The sequence below is a fragment of the Dama dama genome, chromosome 11, assembly GCF_033118175.1.
Source record: "Dama dama isolate Ldn47 chromosome 11, ASM3311817v1, whole genome shotgun sequence".
In the NCBI taxonomy this organism is placed as follows: domain Eukaryota; kingdom Metazoa; phylum Chordata; class Mammalia; order Artiodactyla; family Cervidae; genus Dama; species Dama dama.
The window spans coordinates 33,065,504-33,083,806 of NC_083691.1; the positions used below are offsets into that span (position 1 = coordinate 33,065,504).

The following is an 18,303-nucleotide window of genomic DNA, read 5'->3' on the forward strand; positions in this document are numbered from 1 at the left end:
TACTAGAGGTGCACTGACCACTTCAGCGTCCATGGGCTGAGTTCTGTTTCTATTACAAACACCTGAGATGACTAGCAGGGGTGATGGCCAGCTTGCCACTTTCCTTTTCACAGGCAGCCCTGAGGTGCTGCCTCCATTTTTCAGCCCCAGGATTATAAAGTAGCAAGCATAGCAAAATCTTGACACAAAGTGAGGTCATGAGGACTGTAACATCTCCCTTTCCTTGTTAGGATGTAAATTACCACACTGGGCAGAAGCCTGCTTCTGTAGTAGCAGTCAGCCATGACCATTTTTTCCCAGGAAAAAAAAACCCCACCTCACGAAGGACCAAAGTGTAGGCCTGCTAGCAGGACTGTCCACAGGTCTCCAGACATGTTCCACTGCTTCAGTTCTCTACCTAAAATCAGTTACAGATGGGTTCAATTCTTGAGTGAATCCTAGTAACTGGCCTGAATTCAAGGCAAATTGAAGAAAATGAGCTGGTATGAGCTTGGGTTGGCACCAGTGCAGGGCCAGTAAAATGGTGACACTGCCCTACAATGACATCAAGTCCAACCAAGGCTGCCGGACTGGACTTTCAATCCAGCAACTCAGAATCCCACTTACAAGTGCTTCCTTGGTTTCTAACATGTACACTACTACCTTATTGGGTTAATCTAATTTCTAACATGTAATCCTGGGACGCAACATTTTTCTTTAGCTCAGCTTAACTGGGGTCTCCACAGCCTCTCACAGGGACACTATTGGCACCTCAAGTGGCATTATTTAATAGATACCTGATACTGGAATGGTCAGAATGTTTCCTCTACCCACTGCACCTGCTATCCATGCAAGCTAGATCAGACATGTAGATATTTCACTTTAGCACAACTCTACAGGAATCCAAGCTGAGCCAGTTAGCTGAACCAGTATAGACTGGTGGAGCACACTGACGCTGACAGGCGGGCAGTCACACGACTGGTGTTACTGGAAGTTGACTGACATCTTGAAGGTCACTTCTAGACACTTTACTTTTCACACACAACTGGAGTTCTACAGATAACACATCATGTAACTGAAGGGCAGTTTGAGTCTTATCTCTTACTAGCTTTAGTTACTAGTTTTTGTACGGACTTGCATATTATATCTCAACCCTTCTCTCCATTTTTCTGAGTCTCAATGCATATTTTTGGTTTCCTTTGGCTACTTGTACCCTGTCTACAGCTTCAGCTTTAGAGCAGGGTGGGTGGAGGGGGAGCCTGTCTTACTATGGATAGATAATGTTGCTGGACTCATGCCTGTAGCGTTGCCAGCCTGTTCCCAAATGCCATCATTCTCAGAATGGAGCATTTCCCACAGAGACAGGCATACCTGCTCCGCCCTATTCCAGACTGACCCAGTTGTCAATTATACAGATATTTCAATGGTTGGATGATCTCTGAGCATTTTAATATGTCTTATCTCTCCTGAAGGAGTTTGGATTTAAGTGAACACTTAAAAGTGATGAATTCGTTTTCTAATCGCCTTCCTGGTTCTGCTCCCAAAAGGACTTGAGGGTACAAAGGACCTTGCTTTTCTCTATCTGGTGTTCCATTCTTAACCAGTGGTTTCATTGCCCAGACCTGAGGTATAAGAAACAATTTTCACCATTCAGTGTATGAGCAAATACATATTGAATATTTTACCTATTAGAATTAGGAGTTGAGAAATGTTGGATATGCCTCAGTATAGTATTTTTACTATTTTAGTACACAGTTATTAATTTTAATAGATTTTTTTACAGCAGTTTTAAGTTCACATCAAAATTCAGCAAAAAGCACCATATCGTTGCCCCTGCACTTCAGTTTCCCCACTGTCAACATCAGTGAACCTATACTGACACATCACTATCACCAACACTATCACCTGAAGTCTGTAGTTTACCTTAATGATACTTTGTATGATTTAAATCTTTTTAAATTTATTAAGACATTATCTAATATATGGGCTATCCTAGAGAATATTCCATGTACTCTTGAGAAGAATATGTATTCTGCTGTTGTTGGAGGGAATGGCCTGGTTGGTAGGCTGGTCAAGGCCTCTGATGCCTTATTGAGCTTATAATAAACACATTATTGAATTATGAATTATGAATTCATGATTCACATTATGAATTCACATTATGAATTATTGAATCCAATTACAAATCAGTAAGAAAAGCACTAAGCAACAATAAAAATATGGATGAAAGCTACTTTATAAAAGAAATGCAAATGAACAATAGACTTGGGAGGAAAAGTCCATTTCACTGCCAAAGAGACGCAAATTTAAAATAAGATACCACTTATTTTTGCCTATCATGTTAACAAAAAAAATTTTTTAAGTGATTTACTCAGTGAATGCTATGATAGAAACTGGTATAATGTTTCTAGGAAGTAATTTAGTAACTACTTTACCAAGTAGTTCCACTCCTACGAATATATTCTAGAAGATAGAAAAGTAAACAGAAATGTGAACAAAGATTTACATATAACAACATTTATTGTAGCAGTATTAATCATGAAAAATTTGGATATAAACTGTCCAACAATAAGATGATTATTTCAATAAATTTTGGTAAAAAACAGATGAGAAATGGCTAGTCAAAGGGTGATTTAAAAAACTTTAACGACAGAAAATTGCTTATTATTAATTGAGCTCAATTTATTGAAACATGGGCTACAATAAAAAATACAGAAAATAATTGTTGACAAGGATGTGGTGAAATTGGCACCCTCTTACGTTGGTGGTGGGAATGTAAAATTGTTCAACAGTTGTGGAAAACAGTTTGGCAGTTCCTCAAAGAGTTAAACATACAAATAGCATAAAACTCAGCAATTCCATTCCTGAGTGTACCCAAGACAAATGAAAACATACATCCACACAGAAACTTGTACACAAATGTTTGTAGCACTATTATTCATAAAAGCCAAAAGGTGGGAAAAGACATAAACAGAAGAATGGACACTCAAAACATGAGTGAAAGAAATCAAGCACGAAAGGTCACATATTTTATTGTTTTATGTGAAATCTCCAGAATAAGGTAAATCCGTGGAGACAGAAAGCCAATTAGTCGTTGCCAGGGGTTGGGTGAAATGCGGATGGGAGTACTTACTTTCAGGGTTAACAGGTGTTCTTCCAGAGTGAGAAAAAAAGTTTTTCAACCAGAGAGAGGTGATCATTTGCACAACACTATGAATGTACTAAATATCATGGAATTGTTCATACTTTAAAATAGTTAATTGTATGTTATGTGAATTTTGCTCAAAAACAAAAGCCCCAATGTTACATAATTAAACACATTCTGCTTTCCGACCCTACCTTCCCGCAAGAAAGAGAGTGTGGTAAACACCTCTCCAAGAAAACCACCCCGAGCTAATGCTCTGACACAATGGTAGGTAGCCTTTGCAGCAGCAGAATGAAGTTAAATCAATGGGAAGATGTTAACCTGTTTTGTGGATGCCCACAGGCATCCCGGTGTGCGTTTGGTAACAACACAAACCTCGGATTTAAAGCTAGCCTGTTTCCAAGGCAAACCATTCAATATCATGGTAACCAAGTCTATGCCCCGACCAGCAACGCTGAAGAAGCTGAGGTTGAACAGTTCTATGAAGACCTACAAGACCTTCTAGAATTAACACCCAAAAAAGATGTCCTTTTCCTTATGAAAGAAAGAAAGTGAAAGTGAAGTTGCTCAGTTCTGTCTGACTCTTTGCGACCCCATGGATTGTAGCCTACCAGGCTCCTCCGTCTATGGGATTTTCCAGGCAAGAATACTGGGGTGAGTTGCCATTTCCTTCTCCATCTTTTTCCTTATAGGGGACTGCAATGCAAAAGTAGGAAGTCAAGGGGAGGGAGGTGGGCGGGGGGATCGGGATGGGGAATACATGTAAATCTATGGCTGATTCATGTCAGTGTATGGCAAAAACCACTACAATATGTAAAGTAATTAGCCTCTAACTAATAAAAATAAATGGGGGAAAAAAAAAAGTAGGATGTCAAGAAACATCTGGACTAACAGGCAAATTTGGCCTTGGAGTACAGAATGAAGCAGGGCAAAGGCTCATAGAGTTTTGCCAAGAGAACACACTGGTCATAGCAAACACCGTCTTCCAACAACATAAGAGAAGACTCTACACATGGACATCACCAGATGGTCGACACCAGAATCAGATTGATTATATTCTTGGCAGCCAAAGATGCAGAAGCTCTATACAGTCAGCAAAAACAAGACCAGGAGCTGACTGTGGCTCAGATCATGAACTCCTTATTGCCAAATTCAGACTGAAATTGAAGAAAGTGGAGAAAACCACTAGACCATTCATGTATGACCTAAATCAAATCCCTTATGACTATACAGTGGAAGTGAGAAATAGATTTAAAGGACTAGATCTGATGGAGTGCCTGATGAACTATGGACGGAGGTTCGTGACATTGTACAGGAGACAGGAATCAAGACCATTCCCAAGAAAAAGAAATGCAAAAAAGCAAAATGGGCTGTCTGAGGAGGCCTTACAAATAGCTGTGAAAAGAAGGGAAGCGAAAAGCAAAGGGGAAAAGGAAAGATATACCCATTTGAATGCAGAGTTCCAAAGAATAGCCAGGAGAGATAAGAAAGCCTTCCTCAGCAATCAATGCAAAGAAATAGAGGAAAACAATAGAATGGGAAAGACTAGAGATCTCTTCAAGAAAATTAGAGATACCAAGAGAACATTTTATGCAAAGATGGGCTCAATAAAGGACAGAAATGGTAGGGACCTAACAGAAGCAGAAGATATTAAGAAGAGGTGGCAAGAATACAAAGAAGAACTGTACAAAAAAGATCTTCATGACCCAGATAATCACGATGGTGTGATCACTCACCTAGAGCCAGACATCCCGGAATGTGAAGTCAAGTGGGCCTTAGGAAGCATCACTAGGAACAAAGCTAGTGGAGGTGATAGAATTCCAGTTGAGCTTTTTCAAATCCTAAAAGATGATGCTGTGGAGGTGCTGCACTCAATATGCCAGCAGATCTGGAAAACTCAGCAGTGACCACAGAACTGGAAAAGGTCAGTTTTCATTCCAATCCCAAAGAAAGGCAATGCCAAAGAATGCTCAAGCTACCGCACAATTGCACTCATCTCACACACTAGTAAAGTAATGCTCAAAATTCTCCAAGCCAGGCTTCAGCAATATGTGAACCGTGAACTTCCAGATGTTCAAGCTGGTTTTAGAAAAGGCAGAGTAACCAGAGATCAAATCCGTTGGATCATCGAAAAAGCAAGAGAGTTCCAGAAAAACATCTATTTCTGCTTTATTGACTATGCCAAAGCCTTCAACTGTGTGGATCACAATAAACTGTGGAAAATTCTGAAAGAGATGGGAATACCAGACCACCTGACCTGCCTCTTGAGAAATCTGTATGCAGGTCAGGAAGCAACAGTTAGAACTGGACATGGAACAACAGACTGGTTCCAAATCGGAAAAGGAGTACGTCAAGCCTGTATATTGTCACCCTGCTTATTTAACTTATATGCAGAGTACATCATGAGAAATGCTGGGCTGGAGGAAGCACAAGCTGGAATCAAGATTGCCGGGAGAAATATCAATAACCTCAGATATGCAGATGACACCACCCTTATGGCAGAAAGTGAAGAAGAACTAAAGAGTCTCTTGATGAAAGTGAAAGAGGAGAGTGAAAAAGTTGGCTTAAAGCTCAACATTCAGAAAACGAAGATCATGGCATCTGGTCCCATCACTTCATGGCAAATAGATGGGGAAACAGTGGAAACAGTGGCTGACTTTATTTTTCTGGGCTCCAAAATCACTGCAGATGGTGACTGCAGCCATGAAATTAAAAGACGCTTACTCCTTGGAAGGAAAGTTATGACCAACCTAGATAGCATATTAAAAAGCAGAGACATTACTTTGTCAACAAAGGTCCGACTAGTCAAGGCTATGTTTTTTCCAGTGGTCATGTATGGACATGAGAGTTGGTCTATAAAGAAAGCTGAGCACAGAAGTGTTAGGGGAAGCACACTGATTGAAACCGCCCACCCTGGTCAGGTACCATAGTAACCATTTGCATGAGTTGTTTTATGGCAGGAGATCCTGATAAGGAATACGGAACTAATAGGCCACCACCAGCCGGAAGAGTTCCGGAAAGATCGAGAGGAGACACTACCTGTCCGTCCACTTCCCAGAATCCCTCTTGCTAGCATCCATCTTGGCTGAGCGATGCGTGCGCCACCAGGAAAGACTCTGAATTAGAATGATTGGCCAAAGACCACCCGGAAACTAATCCCATCACCATAAAACCCAAGACTGCGAGCCACGCGGCAGAGCAGTTCTCCTGGGTTCCCTTACCTACTGCTCTCCACTCGGGTGCCCTTTCCCAATAAAATCTCTTGCTTTGTCAGCACGTGTCTCCTCGGACAATTCTTTTCCGAGTGTTAGACAAGAGCCCAACTTTGGGCCCTGGAAGGGGTCCCCCTTCCTACAACAACTGGCCACCACGAAGGGACTCCCCCATTTCTACTGGGGCTGACATCCAGACCGCTCGGGGTACTCCAGGACCAGCTCGCCTGCCGACGGATCTGACCCAGCGGACGCAACTGGGACTCGTTTGTCCCTGGTCTCCTCCTGACGCAGACAACTGGCCAGGGTGCCCCAACCGGGTAAGGAACAAGAGATTTTGTTGACCCTTCTTTTCCCACCCCTCTTTTCAACCTATCCTATTTTTCTAGTCCCCCGGTCCTGGACGCAGGAATCTGGTCAAAGGGCCTCAGCTTAAGCTGAGGATTGGAGACTGATCACCTCCTCTTGGCAGAGAACTCGAATTCTGGTTCTGGTACGGCCGAGTTCCAGTCCTCCCTTCTCTGGAAGCCCAGGGAAAAGTCCCGTAACGCCTGGGTGTCTGCAGGTGGCAGGAGACGTCTGTAAGGCCACCCCTTTTTTCTCTTTCTCTCCCCCACTCCTAGACCTTCTGTCTTGTCCCACTCCTTTTCTCTCAACCTGGCCCTCTTCCCTCTCTTTGAAGACCCAAGTTATTTCCGCTTACTCTGTCTGTCAATACTTGGACCTAAAGTTCTGGGTCTTTGTAAGAGATTTTCAGAGAGGCTACGCCGTCTGCTCCCCATCAACTGTGCTTTCTGTTCCTGGAGAGACGATCGGGCGTTAGAAGCCCTCCATCGGGTGCCCTGTTTCTATAAATTCAGCCATTTAATTGCGCATTTGGCTGAGTGCTTCCACGTAGAAGTGATTGACGGGGTTCAGTATAGTCGCACCTGGTCTTGGGTGAAAATTAACACCCTAGATACATCCTTAGGGGTTAATTTACCTTTTGAGACCAGCCCTACAGCCCCATTGATTGTGCTTACTACCGAACATTTCCTTTGGCGCTTATACAATCAGGCCCTTTGGGACCAGGAGAGAGCTTACAATCTCTCTAGAGTCAGATATAGAGGCATCCGCCCCAGTACTGGTCCCTTGGGAACGAGATATAGGCTATACCATCGCTAAAATGGGAAATAAGCCTAGCTTCCCTCTAGACACCCAGCTCGGTTGTCTTTTGGCCAACTGGGAGGGACACCAACTGGGAGGGTTAAAAAAGAAAAAACTTATCAAATACTGTACTCAGTACTGGCCTACTTACTCCCTGGGAGGAGGGGAAAAATGGCCCCAGTCAGGATCACTTGGACACAACACCATTTTACAGCTCAGTCTATACTGCAAACGTGTGGGTAAATACAAGGAAGTTCCCTATGTTCAGGCCTTTATGGCCCTCTACCAGGATTCTAAAAAAAGAGAAAATATAAGCTTGAAGACTTTGATAAATGCTCTTCCAAAATCCTTTTAGCAAGGCCTGAAACAGAAGATCCCCTTGACCTTCTCTTGACCTCCCCTGCTTCAGCAGAGAGACCACGAGGAAGGGAGGGTCAGACACGCCCGAAAGTCAGGAGCCCTGGCCCGGAAGACATGAGATCAGAAGGGGAGTCACTCCCAGTCGCCTCGGCTCCTCCTCCATATGTCCCCTCCCCCTTGGGGTTACGATCAGAAAGTAAGCTTTGTCCTCTACAAAAAAAAAGGTCATCCTCAGACAAAATCTGCCCCCTAAGAGAGGTACCAGATGGGGAGGGGGGAACTATGCACGTTCATGTTCCGTTCTCTATGCAAGACATTACCCAATGCAAGGAACAATTGGGTTCATATTCCGAGAACCCCCAAAAATTTAAGGATAAATTTGAGCGTCTTAGCCTTAACTTCTCCCTCACCTGGAGGGATATAATGGTCATCCTCACCCGGTGTTGTAATGATGAGGAAAAAGCTCGAATCCTAGATCAGGCTAGAAAAGTGGCTGATGAAAGACAGCGGATAGATGTCAGTCTGGCCCCTGCCGAAGAGGCAATTCCCTCGACAGAGCCAGACTGGGATCCTAATACAAGGGCAGGAAAGGAATCCTTAAGACACCTCATTACTTGCCTACTACAGGAAATGACCCAGGGTGTGCGAAAGGTTGTTAATTATAATAAGATAAAAGAGGTTACACAGAGAGAGAATGAAAATCCAGCTCTTTTTTTGGGCAGACTCACAGAAGCCTTTAAAAACTTTACCGAGACAGATTTAACAAGTATGGAAGGACGAGTCCTGTTGGCCCATTCCTTCATAACCCAGGCAGCCCCAGACATAAGGAGAAAATTACAAAAACTAGGAAAAGGACCAGAGACCCCAATTTCCAATTTGGTGGAGGAGGCAAATAGGGTGTTTTTAAACAGAGACCGGGAGGAGGAAGCAAAAAGGGAGCAAAAAGAAGTCCGAAAAGATAGGAAAATAGAGAGGCAGACCCAGGCCTTGGCCCAACAACAGGCTAAAATCCTGGCCTTGATTCATCCTGCCACTATGCGAGAGTCCCGGGGAGAGCAAGGAAAAAAAAAAGATCTTAACAATCCACCGCGGCTGAGCCGCACCCAATGTGCCTACTGCAGAGAAGATGGACATTGGAAAAGGGAGTGTCCATATCACCCTAAGGGAAGGCGTATGGTGACCCCTACACCTGCTCCCTCTGTGTTAGTTCTGGGCGACCAGGACTGACGGTGCCCAGCGGCTCGAAAAACCCCCGCGAATGGTGAGATCCAGATCACTCCTCTCGACCCTTGGGTGACTCTACAAATAAAAGGTAAGGATGTGAACTTTCTTCTAGACACGGGGGCTGCCTTCTCCGTTCTTCCTTTCCGATTAGGACCTTTAGACTCCCAGACTAAAATGGTGATAGGGGTAGATGGAAAAACCCAAAGCTGAAATTTTACTAAGCCCCTCCATTGTAAGGTGAAAAATTGGCAAGGAACCCACCCCTTCTTATACATCCCTGGTTGCCCTGCTCCCCTACTGGGGAGAGACCTTCTTTGCCGCCTCCAAACCAAAGTGACTTGGGGAAAGGTAGAAGTCGATAATTTTCTTTGCCTAGTGTCTGAATATTTACAGTCAGAGGTAGAAAAGGAAGAGTCTGTCCCTTTCCTAGATGAGGTCAATCCCCAGGTGTGGGATGTCTCCAGCCCTGGTTTAGCCATAAATGTTCCACCGGTAAAGATTTCTCTGAGGCCAAATGCTCCCTACCCCTGGAAAAGACAATATCCCTTAAAACCAGAAGCTCTTGAGGGTCTTAAACCATTAGTTAACAAATACCGAGATACTGGAATTCTAATCAGCTGTGAGTCCCCCTGCAATACTCCAACCTTGCCCGTTAAAAAACCAGATGGATCTTATCGATTCGTCCAGGATCTAAGAGCTGTTAATGAAGCTGTGGTTCCCATCCACCCCATAGTCCCAAACCCGTATACCCTCCTATCCCAAGTCCCAGGAAAAGCCAAGTACTTCTCAGTCTTGGATCTTAAAGATGCTTTCTTTTGCATTCCTCTCCATCCTGAATCCCAAAAACTCTTTGCTTTTGAGTGGCGGGACTTGGAAACGAGGGAGACCATACAACTCTGCTGGACTCGACTACCACAAGGGTTTAGGGATAGCCCTCATATCTTTGGGACTTCCTTGGGGAGAGAACTAAGGGAATTAACTTTAACGAACAGTAGTCTAATACAGTATGTGGATGACTTGCTCATAGCTAGTCCAGATTTTACCAGCTCTCAAATGGACACTATTAAAACTCTAAATTTCCTATATGAAAAGGGTTATCGAGTATCCCCCAAGAAGGCTCAGATTAGCTTAACCCAAGTAAAATACCTTGGATTTATAATTACAGAAGGAAAAAGAATGCTTGACCCCGAGAGGAAATCCCTCATCTTAAATACCCCGTACCCCCAAACAAAAAAACAGCTTAGGGGATTTTTAGGAATGACCGGGTTTTGCAGGATCTGGATTCCTAATTATGGCAATCTGGCCAAACCCCTATATGAAAAGTTAAGGGGGAAAGAGGAAGAGCCACTCGACTGGGATGAGACCTGCAAGGTGGCCTTTAATGCCCTAAAAGAGTCCATCACTACAGCCCCAGCTTTAGGCCTCCCAAACCTGGAGAAGCCTTTTAGACTCTATGTTTCTGAAAGGATAGGAACTGCTCTTGGGATGTTAGGGCAGATGATGGGGCCCGTATTACAACCCGTGGCTTATCTCTCAAAACAACTAGATGAGGTGGCCAGAGGGTGGCCCACTTGCCTCCGGGCAGTAGCAGCCACCGCTCTTATGGTTAAGGAGGCATCTAGGCTGACCCTGGGTCAGCCCACCACAGTGTATACGCCTCACCAGGTGCAAGCAGTCTTGGAAACTAAAGGGGACAGGTGGATGACAGGGGGAAAGATCACCCAATACCAAGCCCTCCTCCTTGACACTCCAGAAATAAGGTTGAGGGTCTGCCAGACTTTAAATCCAGCAACCTTACTGCCAGATCCCCCTACTTCCCCTCTGGATCACCAATGCATACAAATCATAGACGAGTTATACTCTTCTCGCCCGGACCTATCAGAGACACCTTTATCTGACCCAGAGGAAAACTGGTACACAGATGGCAGCAGTTTTGTAGAAAAAGGAGAGAGAAAAGCAGGATATGCAGTAGTGAGCCTAAAAGAAACTAAAGAAAGTGGGTCTCTTCCCCCAGACACCTCAGCCCAGAAAGCTGAACTTTTTGCCCTGACAAGAGCTTTGGAGTTAGGAGAAGGAAAGAGGATTAATGTGTATACGGACTCTAAGTATGCTTTCCTCATTCTGCATGCCCATGCAGCAATTTAGAAAGAAAGAGGGATGCTCAGTGCCCGAAGCTCTCCTATTAAACACAAAGAGCTCATTCTCAGGCTCCTGGAGGCAGTCAAACTTCCTGCAAAATTAGCTGTCATCCACTGCAAGAGTCACCAAAAGGGGCAAGAAAAAGAGGCCCAGGGAAATAGGAAAGCTGATCAAGAGGCAAAACGAGCTGCCAGGAAAGCTACCTCTGCCACTGCTATCTGCCCCCTTTTCCCCAAGGAAACCCTGACTCCAGATTATACCCCAGAGGAGCATTCCCGATATGCTGAGCGGGGGTGGGAGATTGGGTCACATGGGTGGTTTCAGACTGATCAGGCCCAAATAATACTCCCTGATTCTCAGGTTTGGAAAATTACTAACTCCTTACATAAGAGCACCCATTTTGGAAGAGATAATCTAGAAATCTTGCTTAAGTCTATTCTCTACCATCCCCAGTTAGCTAAGGTTGTTAGACAGGTCACACAGAATTGTGATACCTGTCTAAGAAATAATCCAAAAACCAGACCCTTGCCACCTCCTCTAATTAAACCTGTCCAACATCGGGGATCATACCCAGGAGAGGACTGGCAAGTAGATTTTACAGCCATGCCAAAGACCCAAGGGTTTTCTTACTTGCTAGTCTTTATTGACACATTCACAGGATGGATCAAAGCGTTCCCTACTAAGACAGAGAGAGCTACAGAAGTCTGTAAGGCTCTGCTGAAGGAGATAGTGCCTAGGTTTGGGCTGCCTCAGTCACTTCAGAGTGACAATGGGCCCTCATTTACAGCCACGATATCCCAAAACCTAGCCGCATGCTTAGGCATAAAATACCGGCTCCACTCATCCTGGAGGCCTCAAGCTTCAAAAAAGGTAGAGAGAGCCAACCAGACTCTTAAAAGGGCTCTGGCTAAGCTATGCCAAGAAACACATAATAAGTGGACACACATGCTACCCATAGCCCTCATGAGGATACGGACATCCCCCAAACGGCCACTATTGTTAAGTCCTTAATGAAATGATGTATGGACGTCCATTCTTAACTTCTGATTTGTTTTTTGATGAGGATGCCAATACACTCTTAAAACATATAACTGACCTGGGAAGGTTTCAACAAGAACTCCAACGGTATGGAAAACAGATCCTCCCTAAACCACAGGAAGACTTGAAAAATCCCCAGGTAGAGCCAGGGGATCAAGTATTAGTAAAGACCTGGCAAGAAAAAGGGAGTCCAAACCAGCTGTCCGAGAAATGGACAGGGCCATATCAGGTTGTTCTAGTGACCTCAACTGCTGTAAAAGTGAAGGGTCTATCTGCCTGGGTCCACAATTCTAAAGTAAAACCCTATGGCCTACAGGAGGGGGAGACAGAAACTGAGACTCCAAAGCCAGAGGACAGCTATTCCTGTAAACCTGTTAAAGATCTCAGGCTCTTGTTCAAGCGGAACCCCATCAACCCTCCCTCAGATAAGTAAAATGCATCATATAATGTTCTTCCTCTTTCTAATCATATCTCCCTGTATGGCTATTGATCTCTCCCTAAACGAGGCATATACACTTACAAACCACACTGCTTCTCAACTCAACCTAACCAGCCCATGCTGGATCTGCATTAATGGCAGAAGTTGGGGATATGTCCAACCTATCCCAGGGTATCAATGGCCCACCCTTCCAGCCGAGCTACGGGCTGTTACTCAGCGCACCCCATCTGGACGTAGTATGGCCTTTTGGGAAAAAGGGGAAAAAAACTTCATGCCTTGGTACCAGCAACAACTGTCTCTATTTACCCCCTTGATGACATCTGCAATCCCACCTGAGCCCTTATTTTCTCTCTTGACTAACATCCCTCAAGTGACTTTCCCTATCTGTCTAAAAAGCCACTCCCTAACAGGGGTGTCAGTTGAAAATCTAGATGACTCACAATGTGGGGTGACCTTCACTGTTGAAACCGATGGGAAAAACCGGGACCTCGAAATTTCACTAGGGTATTACGATTTAGCCCAAAGTTTGGGAACTAGAGGTTCTGGCAGAACCGACACACTATACCTATCCCCAAACATGAGGCTCTCCTCAGATGCCATTAACCAGTCTCGAAAAATCCATGTTCTGTTCTGGACGACCAAAGAACCACACCCGTTCGTCCTGGTTTCTAAACCGGACGGGCAACTCTGACCCCTGTTATTCCCTTGTAGGGGTACCCACCCCTAAAAACCTAACCCTATGGTGGGAGCCCAAACGAAATACTCTCTACCTTGAGGACAAAACCCAGGATGCCTCACAACACTTAAATCCGTTTCTAAATGCCCTCACTGCTGCCGGTTTTGCAGCAAGTGGGGTGACAGTCTCCTCCCAGCTGCTAAAAGACTGCCCCTGTTCCATTATGCCATGTTCCAGTTGTAAGGCAAATGGAAATCCTGTTCCTCTTTGGCAAACCCATTTTGCTGCCCAACTTAAACCTAGTCATGGTGTCTATTTCATATGTGGGGATAAAGCTTATTTATCCCTACCACCTTTTTGGTCAGGAACTTGCTCCCTAGGGTATGTTACGCCCCACATAGATCTGGCCTGGAGTAATACCTCCTTGCCTCTACCAATATATACCAACCAGAGGATACGTCGTGCGGTAATACTTACCCCTATTTTCCTGGCATTAGGACTGACTGCTGGTTTAACAGGAGTTGCCGTGGGGGGAACTTCTTTACATAAATTTCAGCAGCTTTCTACCGACACTGCTGTATCCATAGAAAAAACAGCGAGGACCCTCCAACGCCTACAATCCCAGTTAGACTCCCTAGCCGCAATGGTCCTACAAGATCGTCGGGCCCTAGACTTATTGACTGCAGGACAGGGAGGCACTTGTCTATATCTAAAAGAAGAATGCTGTTTTTATTATAACCAGTCTTGGCAGGTCCAAGAAGATATCAAGGGGCTTTTGAAACAGGCTACAAAGATCCGGGATTTAAGTTCAACAGGTGTATAAAGTTCTCCTTCTTTCCCTTCTTGGCTCTTACCATTCATGGGTCCAGTGATAACTATCCTATTAGGCCTCCTATTTGGCCCTTATATACTCCAACTCCTTACAAAGTTTATCTCCAGCAGACTCCAGCAGTTCCAGGCCAAATTGATGTTACTACAAGGGTGGGAGCTGGTTTCAAATATAAAACACCCCAACTTAGATCAGGTAGAGAGAGACTTCTGCTCTGCTAGGTAGGCCTACGCCCCGACACAGCAAGAAGAAGTTACAAAAGAAAGAGACCTCCGCCCCAATTCCCAAGAAGCATCTTGAGTATGAAGTCTCTCAGGGGGGAGTTGTTAGGGGAAGCACACTGATTGAAACCGCCCACCCTGGTCAGGTACCATAGTAACCATTTGCATGAGTTGTTTTATGGCAGGAGATCCTGATAAGGAATACGGAACTAATAGGCCACCACCAGCCGGAAGAGTTCCGGAAAGATCGAGAGGAGACACTACCTGTCCGTCCACTTCCCAGAATCCCTCTTGCTAGCATCCATCTTGGCTGAGCGATGCGTGCGCCACCAGGAAAGACTCTGAATTAGAATGATTGGCCAAAGACCACCCGGAAACTAATCCCATCACCATAAAACCCAAGACTGCGAGCCACGCGGCAGAGCAGTTCTCCTGGGTTCCCTTACCTACTGCTCTCCACTCGGGTGCCCTTTCCCAATAAAATCTCTTGCTTTGTCAGCACGTGTCTCCTCGGACAATTCTTTTCCGAGTGTTAGACAAGAGCCCAACTTTGGGCCCTGGAAGGGGGTCCCCCTTCCTACAACAGAAGAATTGATGCTTTTGAACTGTGGTGTTGGAGAAGACTCTTGGGAGTCCCTTGGACTGCAAGGAGATCCAACCAGTCCATCCTAAAGGAGATCAGTCCTGGGTGTTCACTGGAAGGACTGATGTTGAAGCTGAAATTCCAATAGTTTGGCCACCTGATGGGAAGAGCTACCTCATTTGAAAAGACCCTGATGTTGGGAGGGATTGGGGGCAGGAGGAGAAGGGGATAACAGAGGATGAGATGGTTGGATGGCATCACCGACTCAATGGACATGGGTTTGGGTGGACTTCCGGAGTTGGTGATAGACAGGGAGGCCTGGTGTGCTGCGGTTCATGGGGTCGCAGAGTTGGACACGACTGAGCGACTGAACTGAACTGAGCTGAGGGACCCCAAAAATGTCAGAGTCGCCAGGGGCTTGAAACCCTCGTCTGACCTGGATTCGCCCGGGGCGACTGTGACCCGGGGTAACTCAGGCGGTGATCGCAGAGCAGGCAGTGGAGATCGGGTCTCCCCGCACACCCACCCCGCCACACGGCAAAGCCGAGCCGCACACACGAAATGGGTTCTAGGCGCGTTTCTTTGTTTTAAAACCCCGGGAGCTTCGGGTGGGCAAAGGATTGTGGGCTGGCACGTCAGGCCCCTGGAAGGAGACGCAGGTGTGAGGCCGGCAGGGGCGGGGGTCTGGGGGAGGCGAGCTGCCCGACTGCCCGCCGGGCTCCGGGCCGCGTCGGGCTTCGCTAAGCCCTCGGCGTCCCGCGCCGCCCGCCCCTGGGCCGCCCCGCTGGCCTCCAGCAGCTCCGTGGAGCTCCAGCAGCTTTGTATCTTTCTTGCTCTTAGGAGGAAACGATCCCGACAAACATGGATTAATTGACTTGAATGAATGTCCTTCCTATCAGGAGGAAAGTAGGACTATATTGGCGCCCGCGGAGACAGCGGAGGGAAACAAGGAGCGGAAATAACGAACGTAAGCCTTCGGCTTTGCAAACCCGGCTGGCGCCTGGCGAGAGTAGAGCAAGTGGGTATGCTGGTCAGGCTGGAGAAATCAGGAGCAGAAGTCAGGGTCGTGGGCCGGGTCTCTAAGCGTCCGCAGTCCTGTAGAAGCCACCGCGGGTGGAGGGTCGGGGGCTGCCGTTTTGTAAAAATCACGGAAACGGAAGGGACCTGTGTGGTCTGTGTTTCCTTGGTCCAGGTAGGAAAGCGGGTCCTTTGGCAGCGTCCTTTGCTCGCATTTCTGTCTCCAGGTTCCTCTGTTCTGTGCAGCCTGGAAGAACTTCTTTAGAAGGTGGGCTCCTCAAAGCTTTTGAGACCCTAGAGTGTGGCTTTGGTAAGTATTAGAGGGACAGCGGCAGCCGCCACTAACAGCGGGGCCTTCGATAGCTCAGTTGGTAGAGCGGAGGACTGTAGTGAGTGAACTGTGGCAATCCTTAGGTCGCTGGTTCGATTCCGGCTCGAAGGACTTCGTACGATCTTTTTAACCTTCTCTTCCTCGCAAGAGAAAAGCTTACTTAGAAACCCACTGAGTTTGCGCACTGCCTGTGTTCCTTGAAAGATATATGCGGTAAACACTCGAGGTATGGTTATGCTGTCTTGTGGGTTACACGCAAAGGAGTGCTAATCTGTGCTTTTAAATAAGGTTTATTATTGCTTATGTATAATTATTATATGCCTGCTTTTAAAAATCCGGTCCGCGGTCCCACTGCACTCAGTGCTAAGCCAAATGAATTTCCACAACCGCGGAGGGTCCACTGGTCAGCGGACACCGCAGAACAACCTGTAAGGCAAAAGGAAAGCAGCCAAAAGCAGCTGGGGGATTAGCTCAAATGGTAGAGCGCTCGCTTAGCATGCGAGAGGTAGCGGGATCGATGCCCGCATCCTCCACTCGGTTTTTGCCCCATGCATTGGAAGACTTCCCCAACCGCGAGTGGCTGAAGCTTGTGGGTGTTTTGCAATACACAAAGGAGTACGGTAGGCAATAACCAGCTTCACACGCGGCCCTTTTATTTTGCAGGGGAGTCTTTTCCAGGGTCCTTTTTGATCACTGCCTTTTTCTCCTCCCGGTAGCAAGGCCGTTAACCGTCTTCCGAGAAGGCGCGGGTGGAATCCTCCCGCCGCGCCTGCAGGTCGAGCCAGCAAACAGCCCCGGCTCAGGTACCCGCTAAACGTGCGAGGGAACCCCAGTGTGCTGACCAATGGCAGCGCGCCTTACTGGGCGGGTAGCCAGCTGTGCCCGCGGCCAATAGGCGTGAGACTTCTTGTTTCCTGGCAGAGCGGGGTCCCGGCACCGCGGCGCTCGGGTTTTGTTTGGGTCCTGGGTGGAGGGCCCGGGTGCCGGGGCCCAGGTGGCGCCTCGCTAGCGGGAGAGGGAGCGGGATCACCGGCCCGGAGAGAGGTGAGGGGCTCAGCGTGGAGTGCGGGCCCCGGCCCCGCCCCCTTCTCAGCCCTCGACGGCCCGCAGCCCCTCTGGAAGCCCACCCGGCTGGGGTGGCTGGGCCACCCCGCCCCTCGCCCGGCCTGGTCCCGCCCCACCCCCATTCCTGTGGCCTCACCTCTGACCCCTACGCCCTGCCTTGTTAGCCTCAAGTCCGCCCCTACCCATCCCAAGCCAACAAGCCGGGGCAAGCTCGGTCCTGGTGTGAGTGTTCTTCGGAGTCGTGGGTCGAGAAGCCATCCCCCGTCCCCAAGTAGGTCTCTATGGGCCACTTTTGTCTAGAGATACTCAGAATACCCATTACTCACCCACAACTACCAGGGTAGCTTTTTCAGGGGCCTCAGTGCTTAGCGGGGCGGTGTGGAATAGACTTGTACCGTTAGGGGGATTAAGCTGCAGTCTCCATGTGAGCAGGTGGCTTCTGCCCAGTTAACTTTGGCTTGGCATAGGCCACATGTCTAGTTTTATTTCATAATTAATAGGCATGGGGTAATTAAACAAAAAAAAGTACCAGCCCTTCCAGGGCTCAGGGAGCAGCAGCAGAATGCCAGGTCAGTACTTGTGAAAGCAGAGGAGTGGGGAGAGAGAGCTGTCGATCTCAAGTTAGAAACTTGGTTCTCTCCCTTCGGCTCTTCTCCAGAGCAGGGAGCCAGCCTAGGAACCAGAGATCCAGAATGGCCCATCTTTCTAGCTGGCGTTATGTTGTAGTTGGTCTATCATGGCTAGATTTGGGCAGTTGGACCTCTCTATCTTCTCTCATCTTTGGGCTGCAAAGAAGCTTAGAGTCTAGTGTTTCTGGACATACTTAAGTCATTGAGTATTTCATTTTGGAATAGCCACACTGTGGTAAAATAGGGTCCTTTGAGGTCAGTTACAACCCT

At 46.9% G+C, this 18,303-nt stretch overlaps 2 protein-coding genes and 2 non-coding genes across 9 annotated transcripts in view; all 4 read left to right on the plus strand.

Moving 5' to 3' along the window:
* The first annotated feature begins 5,984 nt into the window (after positions 1 to 5,984).
* The window catches only part of AGBL5 (AGBL carboxypeptidase 5), a 28,912-nt gene continuing 16,593 nt past the window's right edge, over positions 5,985 to 18,303 (plus strand). Inside the window, exons 1-4 of one of the 4 annotated variants that reach the window (XM_061154993.1) lie at positions 15,877 to 15,958; positions 16,236 to 16,318; positions 17,056 to 17,142; positions 17,569 to 17,675. The gene's annotated coding sequence lies outside the window, so the exon portion shown is untranslated. Of the gene's footprint in view, positions 6,657 to 15,831; positions 16,319 to 17,055; positions 17,143 to 17,164; positions 17,384 to 17,568; positions 17,676 to 18,303 lie in introns of those variants that run through there. The other 3 variants (XM_061154995.1, XM_061154994.1, XM_061154992.1) reach the window with 3 other exon arrangements.
* On the plus strand, positions 6,651 to 14,991 carry LOC133064641 (syncytin-2-like). Of its 3 annotated transcripts, XM_061154997.1 has the most exons (3): positions 6,651 to 6,917; positions 9,050 to 9,154; positions 12,560 to 14,974. In XM_061154997.1, exon 3 carries the CDS (start codon positions 13,276 to 13,278, stop codon positions 14,179 to 14,181), a length of 906 nt encoding a protein of 301 aa, XP_061010980.1. In that variant the 5' UTR covers positions 6,651 to 6,917; positions 9,050 to 9,154; positions 12,560 to 13,275; the 3' UTR covers positions 14,182 to 14,974. The 3 variants fall into 3 exon arrangements, with proteins under 3 accessions (XP_061010980.1, XP_061010979.1, XP_061010981.1); XM_061154996.1 differs by having other exon boundaries at positions 6,651 to 9,154; positions 12,560 to 14,991; XM_061154998.1 differs by lacking the exon at positions 9,050 to 9,154.
* Positions 16,362 to 16,450, plus strand: TRNAY-GUA (transfer RNA tyrosine (anticodon GUA)). The gene is given in 2 exon segments: positions 16,362 to 16,398; positions 16,415 to 16,450. It is a non-coding gene; the product is annotated as a tRNA-Tyr (tRNA).
* Positions 16,800 to 16,872, plus strand: TRNAA-AGC (transfer RNA alanine (anticodon AGC)). The gene has a single exon. It is a non-coding gene; the product is annotated as a tRNA-Ala (tRNA).